The following is a 17371-nucleotide window of genomic DNA, read 5'->3' on the forward strand; positions in this document are numbered from 1 at the left end:
AGAGGTGAGGCTCGGGAGTGTGCAGTTCTAACACCCTGCGGGAACTGCTACTCCTGGTCGGTCCCTGGCCCAATGGAATATGCTGGGGATTTCCTTCAAAAGCTGCGGTGAGATGCAGTTTCGCAAGTGAAGCCACTTCATCTGTCTGAGCCCCTGGTACTTCATCTGTAAATCTGGAGTGCTAATGATACGTACCTTATGGTTTGTTGTGAAAATTAAGTTGTTCGATATCATGTAAAGTGCTGGGCATGTAGTGAGAGTTAAATATTGTTCTTTTGTTGGAGCAGGTGAGAATCAATAAATAAATGGAATAGGTTAGATCGTTTCAAACAATACTTACTACTCTGAAGAATAAAAAATGGCAGCGGGATAGACTATCTGAAGAAAAATGAGAATGAGCCACACGGGGTGGTGCTTTCTGAGGAGGTTGTATTTCATTGCTTTTCCAAGCCAATCCTTGGAACGTCCGGAGAAAGAGTGCCCAAAATTGTGGGAACAGAAGTCCAAAGGCCTATCGTAAGGACAGTGGGATGGATGATGCAAAGAAGGCCAGTACCTCTGGAATGTGGGGAGGGAAAAGGGAGACTGATTGTAATTGTTGATAAGGATGTGAGGAAGCATGATCAATTGCTGGGAGTATAAACTTTAGCCATTCTCCATATTTTGAAAGTATTTAATCACAAGCGGACAAAAAAATATTTATGAACTCATACCTGCCCTGGAATAAAACAAAACAAAACCCAAAACACCTCAACACATACAAGAATGTTTATGGTACACAAAGAAAATACTTAGAAACACAAAAGATGTTCAATTTGATATTCTCTGAATCAAAGTTTGGAAAGGTGACAAGTTTTTTTCTGTTTTCACCATTATTCTGCCTAAATGGTAAATGTCTTTGAGGGGTAACCTTGTAGCCCTGAACACATGGCTTGAAAGTAAATATTCCACAGCTGTTAAACTGAAGAGTAGTGAAATAGTTTTTACAGAGTTGCAGAGTCCATGGACCAGTAACCTTACAAGCATTGTCCAAAATTAGTCATTTATAGTTAGAGAGCAGGGATTAGAAATCAAAGTCATATGATTAGGTCCAGTACTAATATGTAGTTTTCTGTCTTCTAGTATGACATTCCATGAAAAAATAGGGCACATTTAAACTTCTAAAGAAAAATTTTGAAGAGTTGCAGGGAGTTAGAAATCCTGTTTTTTCTAGCTTAAAAAGCATTTGATTAATGATGTTAGAGAACCATTTCCTAAGCTATAAAAAAGAAATTTGGGTCAGAATCTTGTATTCTCAAAATTCATATATCATCTACCCAATTTTTTCCATGTCCATATATCATTATTCATGTTTTTCTGTTTTTTCTTAAAAAATTGTCCCTAAGTAAAAGTATTCACAAATCAGATTTGATGTACTTCTTAAATTTTACAACATATAATTTATAACCATGAAAATAAAACTATGTACCATATACATTTTTATATGCTGTGTACTTTGAGTCTGGATTAGATGATCTCTGAGGTTCCTCCCAGAGTAACATTGTGTCATTCAGTTATTTCCAATAATTCAATACTTCAGTTCACTAAAGAACATTAATTATATCAGTGCCATAAGGAACTTAACCAAAATCTTATAACCATAAAGTTTTAAGATCTGTGCCATGGTATTCTGCTTAAAATCCAAAATAGACATATTTAAATTTATAAATTCAGCCCAGCCACTGCTGTTAGATAGGAATATATAAAATATTTCAGGGTATAGAGACAAGTAATGTGGTAAATAGTGTGAAGGGAGTAACTTATTTTAACACAGTTCATAGAGTAGAGAGAAGAAAACAAATTCACTCTTACCTTATTAAATGGGAAAACTTTAATCTTTTGAGACTTTCTGAAAAGCCAAATGAAGTGAGGAAAAGATGCAAATATTAGGGTAACCAGCCATGGAAAATGGTTTGAGGAATGTTTTAGAAACATGAATAATGCCATAAAGAGAAGTAACCCTACATAAAGTGAAGAGAACAGGCAGGAAAATAGAATTCAATATTCTCAAATTTAGCCAACCAATAATTTTGGTGAATGGCACGTAGGCAGAGGATTAAAAAAGGTAAAATTACCCACCAGAAATTACATTTGGTGGCTGATTCCAATTCCTGATCTTGGCTTACTCGAGAGTAAGGGCAAAAGTACCAATTATTTTAACTGTAATGATTTTCCTTAGTGGGCACTATCTAGATGATACCAAAAAATGGAAAACTTTGAGTTTTCATTCAAAACATACTTTTCATTAGTTTTTTCTGGATATAATTCATTCTGCTCAATATTTTTAGCAAGAAAAAAGATTATCTAGGTTATGGTCATTTGCCTATTAAAAAAAAAACTTTTAAAGGCTGTGATAAAAAATTCCTTTTAAGAAGTGTCTAATCATCCCTTTTAAAGTATGGGAATGACTAATAGATAATACAATATTCCTAGCAATGTGAGAAAATTGTTTCTCTTTAGTATGAAGAAATTACTTTTCACAAATGTAATTTACCTGGAGCTCAGGTAGTTATCAGTTTCACACTGAGGTTATTAAGGAAAATGAACTTGGTACAGAAATTATGGTCAATGTTGCTTTAATATGGGGTCTTTATCCAGAGAATTATATTTCAAATCACAAGTATAAGGTTCCAAACAACCATTAGGTTCTTAAGATTTTGTTTTTAAACATACAAATTGAATATATAACTTCATATAAACATGTAAATTACACGTTTAGCTTTGTGAATTTATATTTATACATTGTACACATTTCTCTAAGATCTGAATGTCTTAAAAGATTAATTTATGATCTGCTAAACCAATATAAAGTCTATGTAAATCCATTAATTCAATACCATGAGTAAAAGTTCTCTCATGTACTTTTTATCTTTTAGTCATCAGAACTGAAAGTTATAGGAAAAGGAAGATATCCCAAAGTTTCATTTTTAATTTTTAAGGATAAGACTGTTAATTGTAGGGTAAACCTAACTAACCAAATTTGCTTCCCCATTGGGATTAACATTTAGTTTTAACTGTCTATTTTCAGTTAAATTCTTAATGAGTATTGATTTTTTGGTAAGCCAATATGCTTCTCAAGAGGACTCTTCTCAAGTGCCCATTTGATTTTTATTAGCCCTTTCAAATTTACATAACATATAGTGCTTTTTAGGCATTAGAACTCCATTAAAAATGAATCATAGTAGTTTGGGAAAAGTAGTAAAACTGATGAAACAAGCAAAAGTAAGGTTAATGGTCAAGTGTCAGGAATTTCAAGATTTAAAAATTAGGAATAGTGTTAGTTTACTTGGAAAAAAAAAACCCTGTCTATACAATACACCTGCCAATAACTCAGCAATCACCTAACAAAAGGCTACTGACTGTAAAAGTCATCACTTATCTCCCAGAACTTCCTAATTCTACATACATTCAGAGAAATCGAAGAAAGGCGATTTTATGCTGCAACTGGCAAATATATAAGCAGCGAAGAGGAGAGACTTTTGAGTAGTGTATAATCACTTTCAGACTTTGGAGTACAGGGGAAATGCTTTGGAATTTCAAAAGTAATAACTCCTTGAAAGGTGAAGACAAGGAAAAAAAAACACACTACTGTTCACTGCTACCAAGAATTCTATTGTAGTGCTAATAATAAACACCCTTATCGGTATTCTCGGACTTGAATTGTGTTTCAAGTCACAGTGAAAATACCTGTGTCTGAGGAGGAAAAAAACAGATGCAGTTAGAAATTTTCTTTAGGTGGGTTTGTTTTTCCAAAGAAGTTATTAAGCTAAAAATATCAATCAGCTACCTCAGCAATTTATGGTCAGTCATAGACCAACTCAAAAGCTGAGTCAAAGCAGAAAGTTAACTGTCAATGGGATGTGGCCTCAAAAAATATAAAATTATATGGTTCTAGAACTTCAATTTTGCATCTGAGTATTCATTATAATCTCTTTGATTACTAACACCTGATCAAATGTAAAGCAATAAAATACAGAATTTTAAAAAACACCAAGGCAATACTTATTTAAGGTTTGTTTCCTGAAGATGAAATTCCTGGAGCTGGATGTGTATCAAGAAAGTATAAAAGCAGAATTTAAAGAAGGCAGTTGAATGGCTAGGTTAAGTAGTCACGAAAAACACCCAAGGACAAAGCTTGGACTTTTATGTGACATGGTGTAACAGAGGTGATTTTTATGTAACATGCAGTGGTATCATCACTAGACTGGAAGCCAGGGAATTTGGATTCCATTCCTGTCAGCAGCAACTGGTTTTGTGACCCTGGCCTCGTGATGTGAGTTTCTACTTCCACAACTTACAGAACTAGAGTTTAGACCAGATAGTTTCTGAAGTTCTCTTCCAATTTAAACTACAATTCTAAGTCTTCTAAGACATATTTGTATCAGACAGCCCCATTTGGAATGTTACAATCAGATGGAAAGGTAGTTTCCAGGAATAGATATGCATATATGAGAAACAGTAGAGATAAAAATGGCTTTGAAAATGTTGTTGCAACTTTTCTCAAAATACTTAAATTCCCATGGTTGTTGCAGTGGGAAAACTATGTCATAAATTGGTCTGTTTAACTATATCAGTATTCTTGAACAACAACATTGTTAGCAGCAGTTTTAAATTTGAGGCCATCAATGATATACAAAATTCTATCTTCTTGATACTATTTAAGAATCTGCTATTAAATTGCAGTTGTTGTATGTCTCCTCGCCTATCCCTGTATGTTAAGTCCTGGACCCCAGTACTTCAAAGTATGACCTTATTTGAGGATAGGGTCTTTAGGGTAAGCCCTACCCCAGTGACTGGTATCCTTGCAAAAGGGGAAATCTGGAGACATACTCGCATATGGAGAGAAATACCATGTGAACATGGAGGTGGCCAACGATAAGCCGACAAGAAATGCTGGATACAAATCTACAGCCCTCAGGAAGTACAACCTATGCCAACATTCTAATTCAAACTTTTAGGGTCTAGAACTGAGAAACAAATTTATTGTTTTCAGTTTGTGGCAATTTCTTACAGCAGTCATAAGAATCTAATATAAGAGCTAAGATTATTTTACCATTATCAAAAGTAATTTATACATAATCAGTCAACAACTCCTTATCTCCCAGAACTACCTAATTCTATATTAATACTTAGGTGGGTTTTCTCAGTCAATATGATTTGACATCAGAAGTTTGGGCATGACTTTGCAGTTGCATAATTGCAAATGAAATGTGAACAAGTTATGAGTTTTGAAATGTTACTTTTGTAATTGTTCTAAATGCTTACCAGTTCTTCTTATCCTCCCATCTTAAATTACTTAACACATAGGGGCTAAAATAAAGTTAAAAGAAAAAAAACTACCAAGAAAACCAGATCTTTCTTTCCTACTATAACACTGGCCTCCTAGTGTTATTAAAAGAAATCATTGCCTTGGGGAGAATTACTGATGGAGAATGTAAAAAAGAGGGTATGGGTTCTTATTAATGGGAGTATCAGTGGACTTAATTGTATATTATGTTGCATTTTAGTTCTGATAGTGCAGTACTTTAATGCCACCTGAAAAACTGAGTTTGAGTTTAAAAACTAAAGTTAATAGCCCCTATGGTTCCAGAAGGAAAACTAGTCTAGCTTCTTTAATACATCTGTTTCTTACCAATTCATGAAATCAGAGCACACGCAAGAAACAGGATCCTAGTCACCAAGAGTGGTTAAACTATGAACTACTATACACTGAAAATACCACATTTAAGATACAATTACATACTGAAAAATGTAGCAATGTCAAGAAAATTGGACAATTTGAAAAATCTTATTAAAGGCAATTCCCATAAGTTGTGCTTAAAATCATCAATTTTAACATCTCCAAAAAAAGTTGAATTTATTACTTTACATTATGTCATTTAAAGAGAATAATCAAGTTGTCTCATGGACTGGAAGATGACTTATTAATTCCCTTTCATTTCCAAACCTCATCAAGCAGTCATTGCATTTATGAGGTAAGTCAGCTGAATGTTTGAAATCTAGATGAATTTTAAGATCTTCAATCTGTCCTGTTGAATATTCACAGTACTGGCATAAGTAAATCCCTTCAGATAAATGTGAATTTAAATGTTTACAATATTCTAGCATACTTGAAAAACCTTTGCCACAGTCATCACAAACATGAGGAAAAATCTTAGTATGTTCAATAGCAACATGCCTGTTAACATTTGTATGAAGTCTACTCCGAAAACCACATACTTGACATACAAAGAAATTTTTACATTTGTCAAAGGTAATTTTGCTTAAGAGGCTGTACTGTCCATGTTCTCCATTGTTATACTTATCACTTAATTCTATTAATTTACATGCATGTTCATTTACCACATGGCTATGCAAGTCTTCTGGATCATTTGTTTCATGTTCACAGAACTGACACAAGTACTGTTCATCACAGCTGTGTTCCTGGAAATGTAGGTAGAGTTCACTGCTTGAGGAGAACTGTACATCACACTGTTCACACCAATAAAGGTGATCACTAAAATGAGTGTCTGCAATGTGCTGGCTGAGGTTCTCAAAAATTACTGTCTTATAATCGCAGTATTTACAAATGTAGGTATCCTCTTCATGCAATTTGGCATGTTCGATTAGAAGCATGTTGGTAGAGAAACTTTCCTTGCATACTCGACACACATTTGAATCAGTTCGCTTATGCTTCAGGATCATATGCTGCTTTAAATCAGAAAAATACTTGCTGTTGAACTCACAGAGTTCACATTTATAGAGGCCACTGCTATTAGCTCTCAGTAAAGGCCATTTCTGCTGGGCAGTTACATTCAAAGCTTGGTTCTTGTCAAGAATTTTGCAAAGTTTAGCTGGTGGATTCTCATCAATTTGGTCTTGGAGACTCTCAGAAGAATTGTTTTCTGTCTCTATGTCATAATCTTCAGAAATGGCATGCACTTCTGCAGCAATTGGAACATCTTCAGCAGTGTGAACTTCTATAGGACTCTCCTCCTGAGTTTGCTGGTTGACTGATTCAAGTGAGTCACACTCCTCATCACAAATTTCAATATCAGCAGATTTTTCTGAAAAATAAAACAAGCCTATTATTACTATTATTAAATAAGTCCTATTAGGTAAATAACTGGAAAAAGAATTTTATGCATTTTTTTCATCGATCTGATACAAAATATACAAATGCTATTAATGACTTTGCCTGACCTGTAGAAAATGCAGAGTGCTCTAGGATTCTAAGCACAGGACTGGGAACCAGGTAGTTCTGATTTCTGTTTCGGGCCTTGATTCCATCTGTAAATTTTGGCAAGTCATTTGATGTTTCTGTATCAGAATCATCATCTGTAAAATGGGATTTGAAAAAACACTATTTATATGCAAATATTAAACAGTTATAAACAAAGCACCAAATGTTTTAAATAAAACATTGCTTTCATGCCCTCATTTAGATGAGAATACACTTTTAAAAGTTTCAATTGCAGAGTTTGAATAAGCCTTTATTCCCTCAGCCCAGCCCCATTGTTTGAAAGTTAGCAGAAGGAAACTGAAATAGCGGAGAAAACTGTATTTCAACATCATGTCATTTTTAATACACTTATTTTTTGGAAGTTTAAGATTTACAGAAAAAATTTGAGAAGATAGTACAGTGAAATCCCATATATTCTGCATTCAGTTTTTCCACCAGTAGCATCTTATGTTAATATGGTACATTTATTATAATTAATGACCAGTACTGATGATAAATTGTTATTAACTAAAGTCTGTATGTCATCCAGATTTGTTTTCAACCTAATGTCCTTTTTCTGTTCCATGATTCCATCCAGATCTCACATTACATGTAATTGTAATGTAGGGGTCTGTTAGTTGTGGCAGTTGCTCAGACTTTCCTTGTTTTTGATGACCATGACAGTTTTGAGGAGTATGAGTCAGGTATTTTTTAGAATGCCCCACTAGTGGATTTTTTTTTTTAATAATTAGACTAGGATTATGGGGTTACTGGGAGGTAGACCACAGAGGCAAACTGCCATTTTTATCACATCACATCAAGGGTATGTATATACAACTAACATGATTTATTACTGTTGATGTTGACCTTGATCACCTTGTTGCAAAAGTATTTATCAGGTTTCTCCACTGTAAAGTGACTCCTTAACTTTAAATACTCTACGCTTTAGAACAAAGTCACTATATACAGTCCACAGCTAAGGACTGGAGAGTGATATTCCACGTCCTTGAAGGAGTATTCACAGAAATAATTGACAATTCTTCTGTACAAATGTGTTTGTTTATTTATTTGTATTAGTATGGGCTCATGCCTATTTATTTTATACTTTGACTTATAATTCATCTTTTTTTCCCCTCAAATTATTTGGCTACTGGGAACTCTTTTAATTGGCTCCTGCACTCCTCTAGCAAAGGGGTGTGTGTGTGTGTGTGTGTGTGTGTGTGTGTGAGTGTGAGTGTGTGTGTGTGTGTGTGTGTGTGTGTGTTCGTTCGTTCGTTCGTTCCAGTATTAGAAACCAAGATGTGGGAATCAGATGCGCTCACAGTTACTGCGGTGTCATTTCTTTTAGGCTGTTTCAGTTGCCAAAGCAAAAAACGTGTGTACACTGCCAAGACTATATAGACATTGCTATCTATGTTTCTGTGTTACCCATCTGTGTTTACAGAAAGCCGAACATGAGTTCACCCTGATGTCTCCTACTCCCTGTTTTTTAATTATTTATGTTTTGTTCCTCTAACAGGAGCTTAACACAATTGGGAGTTTTGATGGTTGCAGAGAAGAAGTGAACAAATATAAGTTATTGTTCACCCACTGCTTTACAAAAGAGGAGTCAAAAGAAGATGCAGACTGAGGAAGACCAAATCCTTCACCCTCTGTTCTTTCCATTAGCCCTCCAGACTGAAAGGTATAGCTGAATGGAAACACCATGTGTAACATTATTCTTAACTTTAAACTGTAAACACTACCAACTCTGGGTTACTCCTGCTCTGCCCCCAATTCTTAGCCAACTAAACTGGATTTAGAAAAATGTGCTTTTTATTTATATGTCTGAAATAATGTTAAAAAATTCACTTGCTTTCTTACAAAATACTTTTGTTTTCTTACATTTAAACAAATTTAAGCACTTGCCCATTTTGAAATCATCACTTTGACCCACACTTTCATATAAGAAATAAAAATATATAAAAGCAATTTAACAGAAAACATTCTGGAAAATGTTAGATATACCTTTGTTGTCAAAATACTTTAAATCTGGTTGTCTCATAGAACAAACACTGTAACAATGGTCAGAAAAAATTCCACTGAATCCATCTGCAATTCTGCTTATTCCAGAAGAATCTATACATGAAACAAAATTTTAAAAAATTTAAGCACAGTAAACATATACACATTTAATGACAGCTATCCCTTCATCCAACATACATAAATTTTTATATGATTTATAACAAAGTATTAATATTTCACTCAATTCTGAAAGCTTTTTCATTTCAGCTCTGATATTGAGCTTTGAAAGAACCACAAGTTAAACAATTTAAAATGCTTTGGAGATACATTTACCTTCGTATCAGAATCCCACAAAATGTAAATATGCAAAATATATGTTAACTGCGAAAACCATTGAATTAAGTACCAAGATCTGCATGTAGTGCAGAGAAAGCATAATACGTAGTGGAGATGGTATGTGGACCAGTTAAGGCTTCTGGATATAATCATTTCATTTCAAGTCTTGCCTGAGAAGGGCCAATAGTCAGGAAACCAGGATTAATTTCCTCAGATGTGAAGTGTGTTAAGTGGGGTGTGTAAAAAGTTATGCCCAAGACTGTCCCAAGTATATGTATATGAGGTATATTAAAGATGGCAACAAAAGACCTCTCTTCTCAATACTGCCAAAACAGCACAGCCAATCACAATCAAAGGATCAAAGATTACACAAGGTTATTTACTGCTGTGCCTTAAGCACAAGCTTGGGAATCACACAGGCAAATCTCAATTATGTTGTATAGTCTGCAACCCTGGGTATCTAATTTTTAAGTATCTATCAACCATGAAGTTGTGAGGACTAAATAATGTCTGTAAGGTTCTCACGTGTGCCTAGCACATGGAAGACATTGAGAAGTATATATTCAGAGAATTTATTTAAAGTCTTCTCTCATCTAAAAATTGACTGAGATATTTTAACTCTTATTCAAACATTTATAAGAAAATGGATGGGAATACAATTGCATGGGAATTAATCCATGGCCCAACTTTAAAACTATTCACTGACCTGAATAACGAGAAGGGTGTAAAGTCTTCCTTTTTCTTTTTTTAGGATATTCATTCATATCTTTTCAATCTAAAAATGGAAAAATTTAAGTTACTGATTGTAACTTAAAAAAATTCCTTCTAACTAAAGAATTTATTGGTAATAAAAAATGTATGTGCCACATGGAAATCTACTTCATAAGAGAAATGTTAAAAAAAAAAAAAAAGAAAGAAATGTTAAACAATGGCTCTGTTTGTATTTTGGATTTATTTTACTAATCAAGTTTAGAGGCAGGACCCTGATCTGTTTTCTGATTTGATTGGAAATCTTTTTCAAATGTTGCTATAATTGTGAGAACTAGATAATTAAAAGAAGCTGTATAAATTATTTTTTATATAAAAAAATTGTGCCTATGGTACCACACTAAGAATAAAAAGTACATTTTTTTATAATTGGGAATATTTTCATATAGTTTTCAAGGTAAAAGTGATACCTACCATTAAAAAAAAAATTGTCACAAATCTGTATCAGTCCCCTTGGCTTCCAGAAAATATACTCATCACTTAGAATCTCATAATATAATCTTCAGAAGTTATTTCTTACTTATGAGGTAACATTTAACTTTCTACTGAGAACAAAACAGATATGGCAACCATTGTACAATTACATTTGCAAGGGATGTTACAAAATTGACAATTACCTTTACCATATTCCACTTACTTGGTATAATTCTTAATACTGGAGTGAGGAATTATAGAGAATTATAGAGAAGTTTTCACAGATGGTAAAAAATGCCTGTAGGAAAAACATGACAGAAGTCATATAAGCAAACACGTAGTTCATTTCTAAGACTCAAGAATACAGTGGTATTAGATCTCTGATCAACTGGAAACTTATACAGAATTCAAATATAATATTCTTTTGAGTACAGTATATTAAGTACAAAAATTTGTATATATATTGATAATTATGAGTATACATGTTATTTCTTTGAAGTGAGAGTCTAACTCAATAGCTATATCTTAACACCAAAATAATAATTTAAATCTGCACTGATTTATCCAGCCATAATGAAAGCAAACACCAAATCCCAGACTTTAAGATGTTTAAGTCCTGTAGTCCTCATAGGCTATTAAACAATAGAAGAATCACGATCATTCATTGAGCGCCAACTATGTACCAGGCAACTATGTACCAGGCTGTGCATATACTATATCTTGTGTAATCCTATGATACGCAAAATCTAGATTACTCTCTCAAAAGCCTTATTGTTTACCCCTTGTTATTTATGAAGAAAGAAGCATAATAAAGTTAAGGGGATACTCAGTAAGTGGTAGGGTTGGGATTTGAAGAAAGATCTAATCAATTTTAAAGCCTGTGCTTTGTAAACAAATAGGGAGATAAAGTGATTCCCCCAACTCAAGAAATAGACTAGCATCAGTATCAGAACTACCTCTTCCATGTAAGATTAGTGTTTGTTTTATTGTAGCAGCAGGCAAGTAAGGAATGTTAAGTAAGGCAGAAAAAGAAATACACTGTAAAGTTTTTCTCTGCCAGCTTTATATGCTGCTTTCTTATCACCAAGGTGATATACATAGTAGCACTATTACTAAGACCATCTCATTTCTGGCGGTAAGAAATGTGAGGTTCACAAACTGTTTTTATTGCTTCACTAAGTTCTGGATATATCAGCACTACAATGTGATGTGATCATACGGTAATACAATTGTACTTTTTAGTTTATTCAGCATTTTCTTAACCCTTATTTTATTTGATCTTCACAATAATCCTGTGAGGTACAGAGGGGCTACTATCAAACCCATCCAATTTTACTGATAGGGAAATAGACTCAGTGAAAGTTAAGTTAATTAAGTGGCAGAACCAGAGATGAGAAAGCATGCCTTCCGACGCCTGGGTTTGGAAAAACGAACTGTATGTGAGTAATTCTTCATTGCTAATCACTGCTACTAGCAAGTTCCACCTCGCTTCCAGTTCTTATTCAGCCACCAACTTGGAGGAGGGGAAGGGAATCACTCAAAGAAACTGACAACCATGAGATTTATAGAAATGATATTAATATATATAAAATGCCTCATCTAATAACACTAACACAAATAGCATTCCTTGAGCCCATTCCAATCAAGTGCATTAAGTAAAAATTTTAAAAAAGAGCTGTTGTCACATTCATGTAATAAACTAAAATTTCAAGACTTATTCTAAATACCTCTTCTGTATACTAGAATTTATACAGCCAAAAAAAAGCCTTACACTTCTGATCTAATGAAAGTATCAGGGAGAACATTCAAAACTATCAGTCACAAGTATCCTCTGTGTTATTTCAGAATACACTTCAAATTCTTTCCAACTTGAGTAATAAAAAAAGCAAGAAAAGGAGACCAAGCATGGTATTTAAATTAATGTTGCAAGCTGGCTGGGATTCAGACTATCAGATGAGAGGAACAGGGTCACCTTGATTAGGAAAGGCTGACTCCTACCTAGGGGTGACTAATATTCAAATATTTATTTGATCTCCTTCCAACATGATTGTAAGATGCCCACTCAAGGGCAAAAATGCTAACTCCTTCATTTCAGCAAATGTTTTTATGTGCCTTTTGTATACTTAACTGCCCTGATCAGGAAGTTCATTTTTTAACTCAGGGATGTCTTATAAACATTTGCTCAGTAGTCCTCCTCCCACTGGGAAGATTCTCAATCACATGTAACTTATTCATTCTCCCTTCCCTACTTTACAAACTGTAGATGTAATACATGTCACTGAAGGAAAATTAGGAAAATTAAATTACATACAATCTATTTACCCAGAAAAACCACTGTTAACATTTTGGTGTACAGAATTCTAGACATTTTCCTATGCTAAGGTGGACATATGTATTTTACACTTACAAAAATAAGAAGCCACACAGAACATTTAAAAAATCAACTTACAAAATATGTATCAGCATCTTTCCACCTGCAATTTTTTTCTAATAATGTCTATGTACAAAACACACTACACATAATAGGCATTCAGAACTTAACGTCAAATCAACCTTTTTAACCGCCTTACATGAATGTAAATATTCTCTTCTTAACTGGCATAAAAATAAGCATTTACAATAAAAAGTACATTATATACTAAAGAGCTTGAAAAGTATGTTCTTTTTCACCCTCATTTTAATCATACCTTCCAGATGTTAAGTGAAACCCAAAACTGTTGGAGAGAATGAACTGGAACCCACTACGCGTCCAACGTAGTGTCGCTCTTTGCTGAAGTACACATTTTTAGCTTTGCAAAAAGATAAACTGCTTTAAATTACTTGTGTCCCTAGGTTATACTAAATAACAAAACCAGAAGCCGTTTGAAAGCACCCTAACGCGTGGCTAGACTACTGACTGAAGACTTGGGAGGCAGTACCGACGCCTGCTTTCCGCGGTTGCCAGTTGGCGGCGCGACGGAGGGTCGCAGCGATGCCTCCGCGGGGCAGGAGGGCCAGCATGGCACCGACGGGCATCCGGGGCCCCGACTCTGCAGCGACCGCGCGTCACCAGCCACCTTCACTCCCGCGCCACGCACGGTCCGCACTAGGGCCCGCGGGGCCTCCCAAGACCCTCCGCCAGGCGCCACAAGGGAAAAAGCCAGGGACCGAGGCGAGCCCGGGCAGAGGCGTGGAACTGCCTTCGAGATGGGGGAGGGGCGCCACCCGCCACACAACCAAAGCAGGGTTTCAGTTTAAAAGACACCTTCCGGACCTGCTGCTCTCTCCGTGCTGCAGTCCGGTGCCCGGCCGGCCCGCTGCCCCCGCACTCACCGGTCTCCCGGGGCCCTCCCGGCCAGCCCAGGCGCTCCTCCGAGGTGGAGGCGGCCACGGCACCCGAGCACGCGACAGCGGGCCGCGCAGCCCGGCCGGCGGGCCGTCCCGCTCGAGCCCTAGCGCTCCCGGGCTCTCGGCTGGGCCAGCCCCCGTCCCTCCCGTGCGCCACACGCCCTGCCCGCCAGGCCCCAGGCCTAGGCTAGGCGGCCGCACTCACCGCCGCCGTCCGCGCCTGCGCCGCACACCCTGGCGCCCGCCGACAGGCGGGAAGACGAGGTGGTGGTGGGGCCAGAGAATCGCGCGGTGCGGATTCGCAGCACGCCGGGCTTGGGAGGGACCACCCGCTCCCAGCCCCGGGGGTGGCCCGGCGGCCCGTGCCTCCTGCCGGCCTTGCTGCGCCGCCGCAGGCCCTTCCGGGCTGGGTCCCAGGGGCGGCGCGGGGGCCTCCACCCCGGACTGCTCCCGGCGAGGCCGCCGCAGGAACTGCCGCTCCCGCTCCCAGCCCGTCCTCCCGCCCCCTACTCCCCCAAGGAAGTGGGAGAAGCGCGGCGCGCCGCAGCCTTCTTGCCGTCCGTCTCCAGCTGAAATGGTCTTGACATGTGGTAGGCAAGGCTTATGGCACGTCAAGCCCCAGAGGGGCAGCAGCCCGCTGGGACGGAGAAGGCCCCGCCGTGTCTGCCTTTACGAAGGCTGGGATGCTGTCCCCAGGGCAGGAGGGTGAAACTCGAGGACCGTTGTGTCATTCATTATTAGGCTTTAGCTGTTTCCCTGGACTAAGGACATTTTGGTAGAATGAATGTCATGTTACAGGGAATTGGATTAAATGATTTAATCCCTTTTCCTACCTTTAGCTTCTATGAGCAGATGTAGAGAGAATTAAATATGCATAAATAAACTCGTGAACAAGGTTTCAAAAATGAAGATTTCTGTACAAGTGTGGTCATATGTTTAATCTTTTTGATAGTGAGTTGGGGTGGTTAGTCCCAGTTTACAAATTAGAAAGGTGAGTTTGTGAGGGTCTAGAGACTGTCTTATTCATGTTTGTAGTCTCAACATTTCGGATCAAGTAATTGTTAAGTGGATGAATGACATCCATGTTCGATTGTCACATGCTCAAGGTCACTGGGAGAGTCAGGGTGCAATTCGTGTCTGTCTTTTTATCTATATCCAGTGTGCTTTTTCTGATTACCAAGTGCTAACCAACCAACCATCCGGGGGAGAGTAATAATCACAGACCTTAATTCGATCCCTTTAACTATTTCTTGGGGTGGGGGGTGGGTGTTGGGTGGGGGGAAGCCATGTTTGAAATAGACACTAGTTTGTGAGGCTCAGCTTTTCTGAGCTCCTAACTTTTATGTGTGCTCAGCCGAAATAATGTTTACGAATGCTGGCATGGCCTGAATAAAGTGCAGAAGTGATGTAGTGGCATCTTTTAATCCTACAATAGTACCTGCCACAGAATCATGAATCGACACAGGTTTGTTGAATTTATAATAAAGACCAGTATCTTTCCCTCCTCCCTGTTGGTTGGGCTGTTTCTCGACATGATAGAGTGGAAGCCTCAAGGGGGTGTTATGGGACCCCTTTAAAATTACTGTTTTGCTCACGCGTTGCCCTGCGCGAAACAAGATCTTTACATTCTAGACTAAAGTTTTATTCCAAAACATTTTGAAGTGAGAGCAGACACACATTCCTTCTTAAACCCTCAGTGCATTAGTGGGTAAAATTGTGACATTTCCAGAATATCTCACCTGGCTTTAGTGTGTTTGCATATCCTCAGAGGTGGAGAGAAGTTCATCTTGTCAGTGGGTAAACCTGGGCAACCGAGGGCTTGTCTGAAACCTGAGAGGTTAAGGGGAGGGGACTGGTTTGCATGCTGGCTTCTGCCGGAGCAGAGGGGAGAGAGACAGCCCTGGACTGCAGTTTATAAGCAGTAAATGGGTTTTAAACTTTAGTTCTCCCTTTGACTGATTTCAGTTTATAGAGGCATTTTGTCCCAGGATTTCCTCTCCCCAGACGTACTTAAATAAACCCACACTATTTGCACTTACCCAAACAGTAAAGAACATTGCAATGTTTGCATGTCACTTAACAATCACAAATCAGAGACAACTTGATATTGTTTGATTAGCTGGGGTACATTCACCAGTTTCACTTTTGCATGGCTCTTTTCCTCTCCTTTCTTTTAAAGGAAGGTGTTGGCAGCTGGGATAAAGCCCTCAAATCTCAAAAGGGTAGCAAGTTGTAAAGTTTGTTATATTCTGTTACTACTTTAAGAGTCATCATTCATCCAACTTTTTGCCACACTGGTAGCATAGCTTAATTTTTTCCTGATTAGAAAAGGGATACATGTTTATCATATAATGGAAACAATAGAAAAGTATCAAAAGCAAAAGAATTTATTGTATCCGTACAACCCAGAGCTAACCAATGTAACATTTTGCTCAATATCTTCCCGTTATTTTTATATCTATGTCCTAACAGAATTTTATTCAAAAAAATAGGATGTTACTATGTTATTATAACAGCCTCCCCCCCCCCACTCAATGTGGCATTAATATTCTCTATGCTATTAATGTTACCTGGGGATTGTGCTGTAAGTAACCAGTTAAATATTGGATAATCAAGCTTTTTACATGAAACATATGTTGTATAATTTCTTCCCACTTGGTTGCTTTCTTTTTAATTTTGTTTATGGTACAGAAGTTTAAAATTGTTGTGAAATCAAGTCTAGTAATCTTTTCCTTTACAGATACCATTACTGGCTTTTTGCTGAAATAAATTTTTCTTAAACCCAAGACCTGTTGCTTTTTTTTACTTAACTTTTAGTTTATCTGTAATTTATTTGTAATTCAATGAGTCGAATTCTTTATATCATGATACTTTTTTTCTTGTTACTCTCCATCTTGTATAACAGCTTTAAATTAAACTTATAAGAATAAAATAACTTCATCTGATACTTGGCTAACTTCCTAAGACATTGGTTTCTAAACTTTAACTGCGTCAGAATCACCAGAGGTCTTGTTATAATATAGATTTTTTTTCTCTATCCCCAGAGTTTCTAATTGGGTAAGTCTGGGCTAAAGCCTAAAGAGCTGCATTTCTAAGAAGCTCTTAGATGACACTGAAGCTGCTGGGCCCAGATCACACTTTGAGAACCAGTATCCTAAAACTTTCCCTACCCAATTCCACATTAACCAAATAGTACTTCTCACTGTCCCACAATAGCTCTACCTCTTGCTCACCTGTGTGTTTCAGCATATTTCTTTCACCTGCAATCCCTTCCCTTCTTTC

General features: G+C 37.1%; 1 protein-coding gene across 8 annotated transcripts; it reads right to left on the minus strand.

Moving 5' to 3' along the window:
• Positions 1-659: 659 nt before the first annotated feature.
• ZNF639 (zinc finger protein 639) lies at positions 660-14969 on the minus strand. Of its 8 annotated transcripts, none has more exons than XM_073232040.1 (7): positions 14295-14969; positions 13450-13551; positions 10986-11060; positions 10287-10355; positions 9248-9358; positions 7222-7356; positions 660-7085 (listed from the first exon to the last, which is right to left on the minus strand). In XM_073232040.1, the coding sequence occupies exons 4-7, from the start codon at positions 10342-10344 to the stop codon at positions 5932-5934; spliced, it is 1458 nt and encodes a 485-aa protein (XP_073088141.1). In that variant the 5' UTR covers positions 10345-10355; positions 10986-11060; positions 13450-13551; positions 14295-14969; the 3' UTR covers positions 660-5931. The 8 variants fall into 8 exon arrangements, with proteins under 8 accessions (XP_073088141.1, XP_073088137.1, XP_073088138.1 ...); XM_073232036.1 differs by lacking the exon at positions 14295-14969 and adding an exon at positions 14075-14213; XM_073232037.1 differs by lacking the exon at positions 14295-14969 and adding an exon at positions 14016-14154.
• Between the last annotated feature and the right edge of the window lie 2402 nt (positions 14970-17371).

This window comes from Manis javanica, chromosome 3 (genome assembly GCF_040802235.1).
Source record: "Manis javanica isolate MJ-LG chromosome 3, MJ_LKY, whole genome shotgun sequence".
Lineage (NCBI taxonomy): Eukaryota > Metazoa > Chordata > Mammalia > Pholidota > Manidae > Manis > Manis javanica.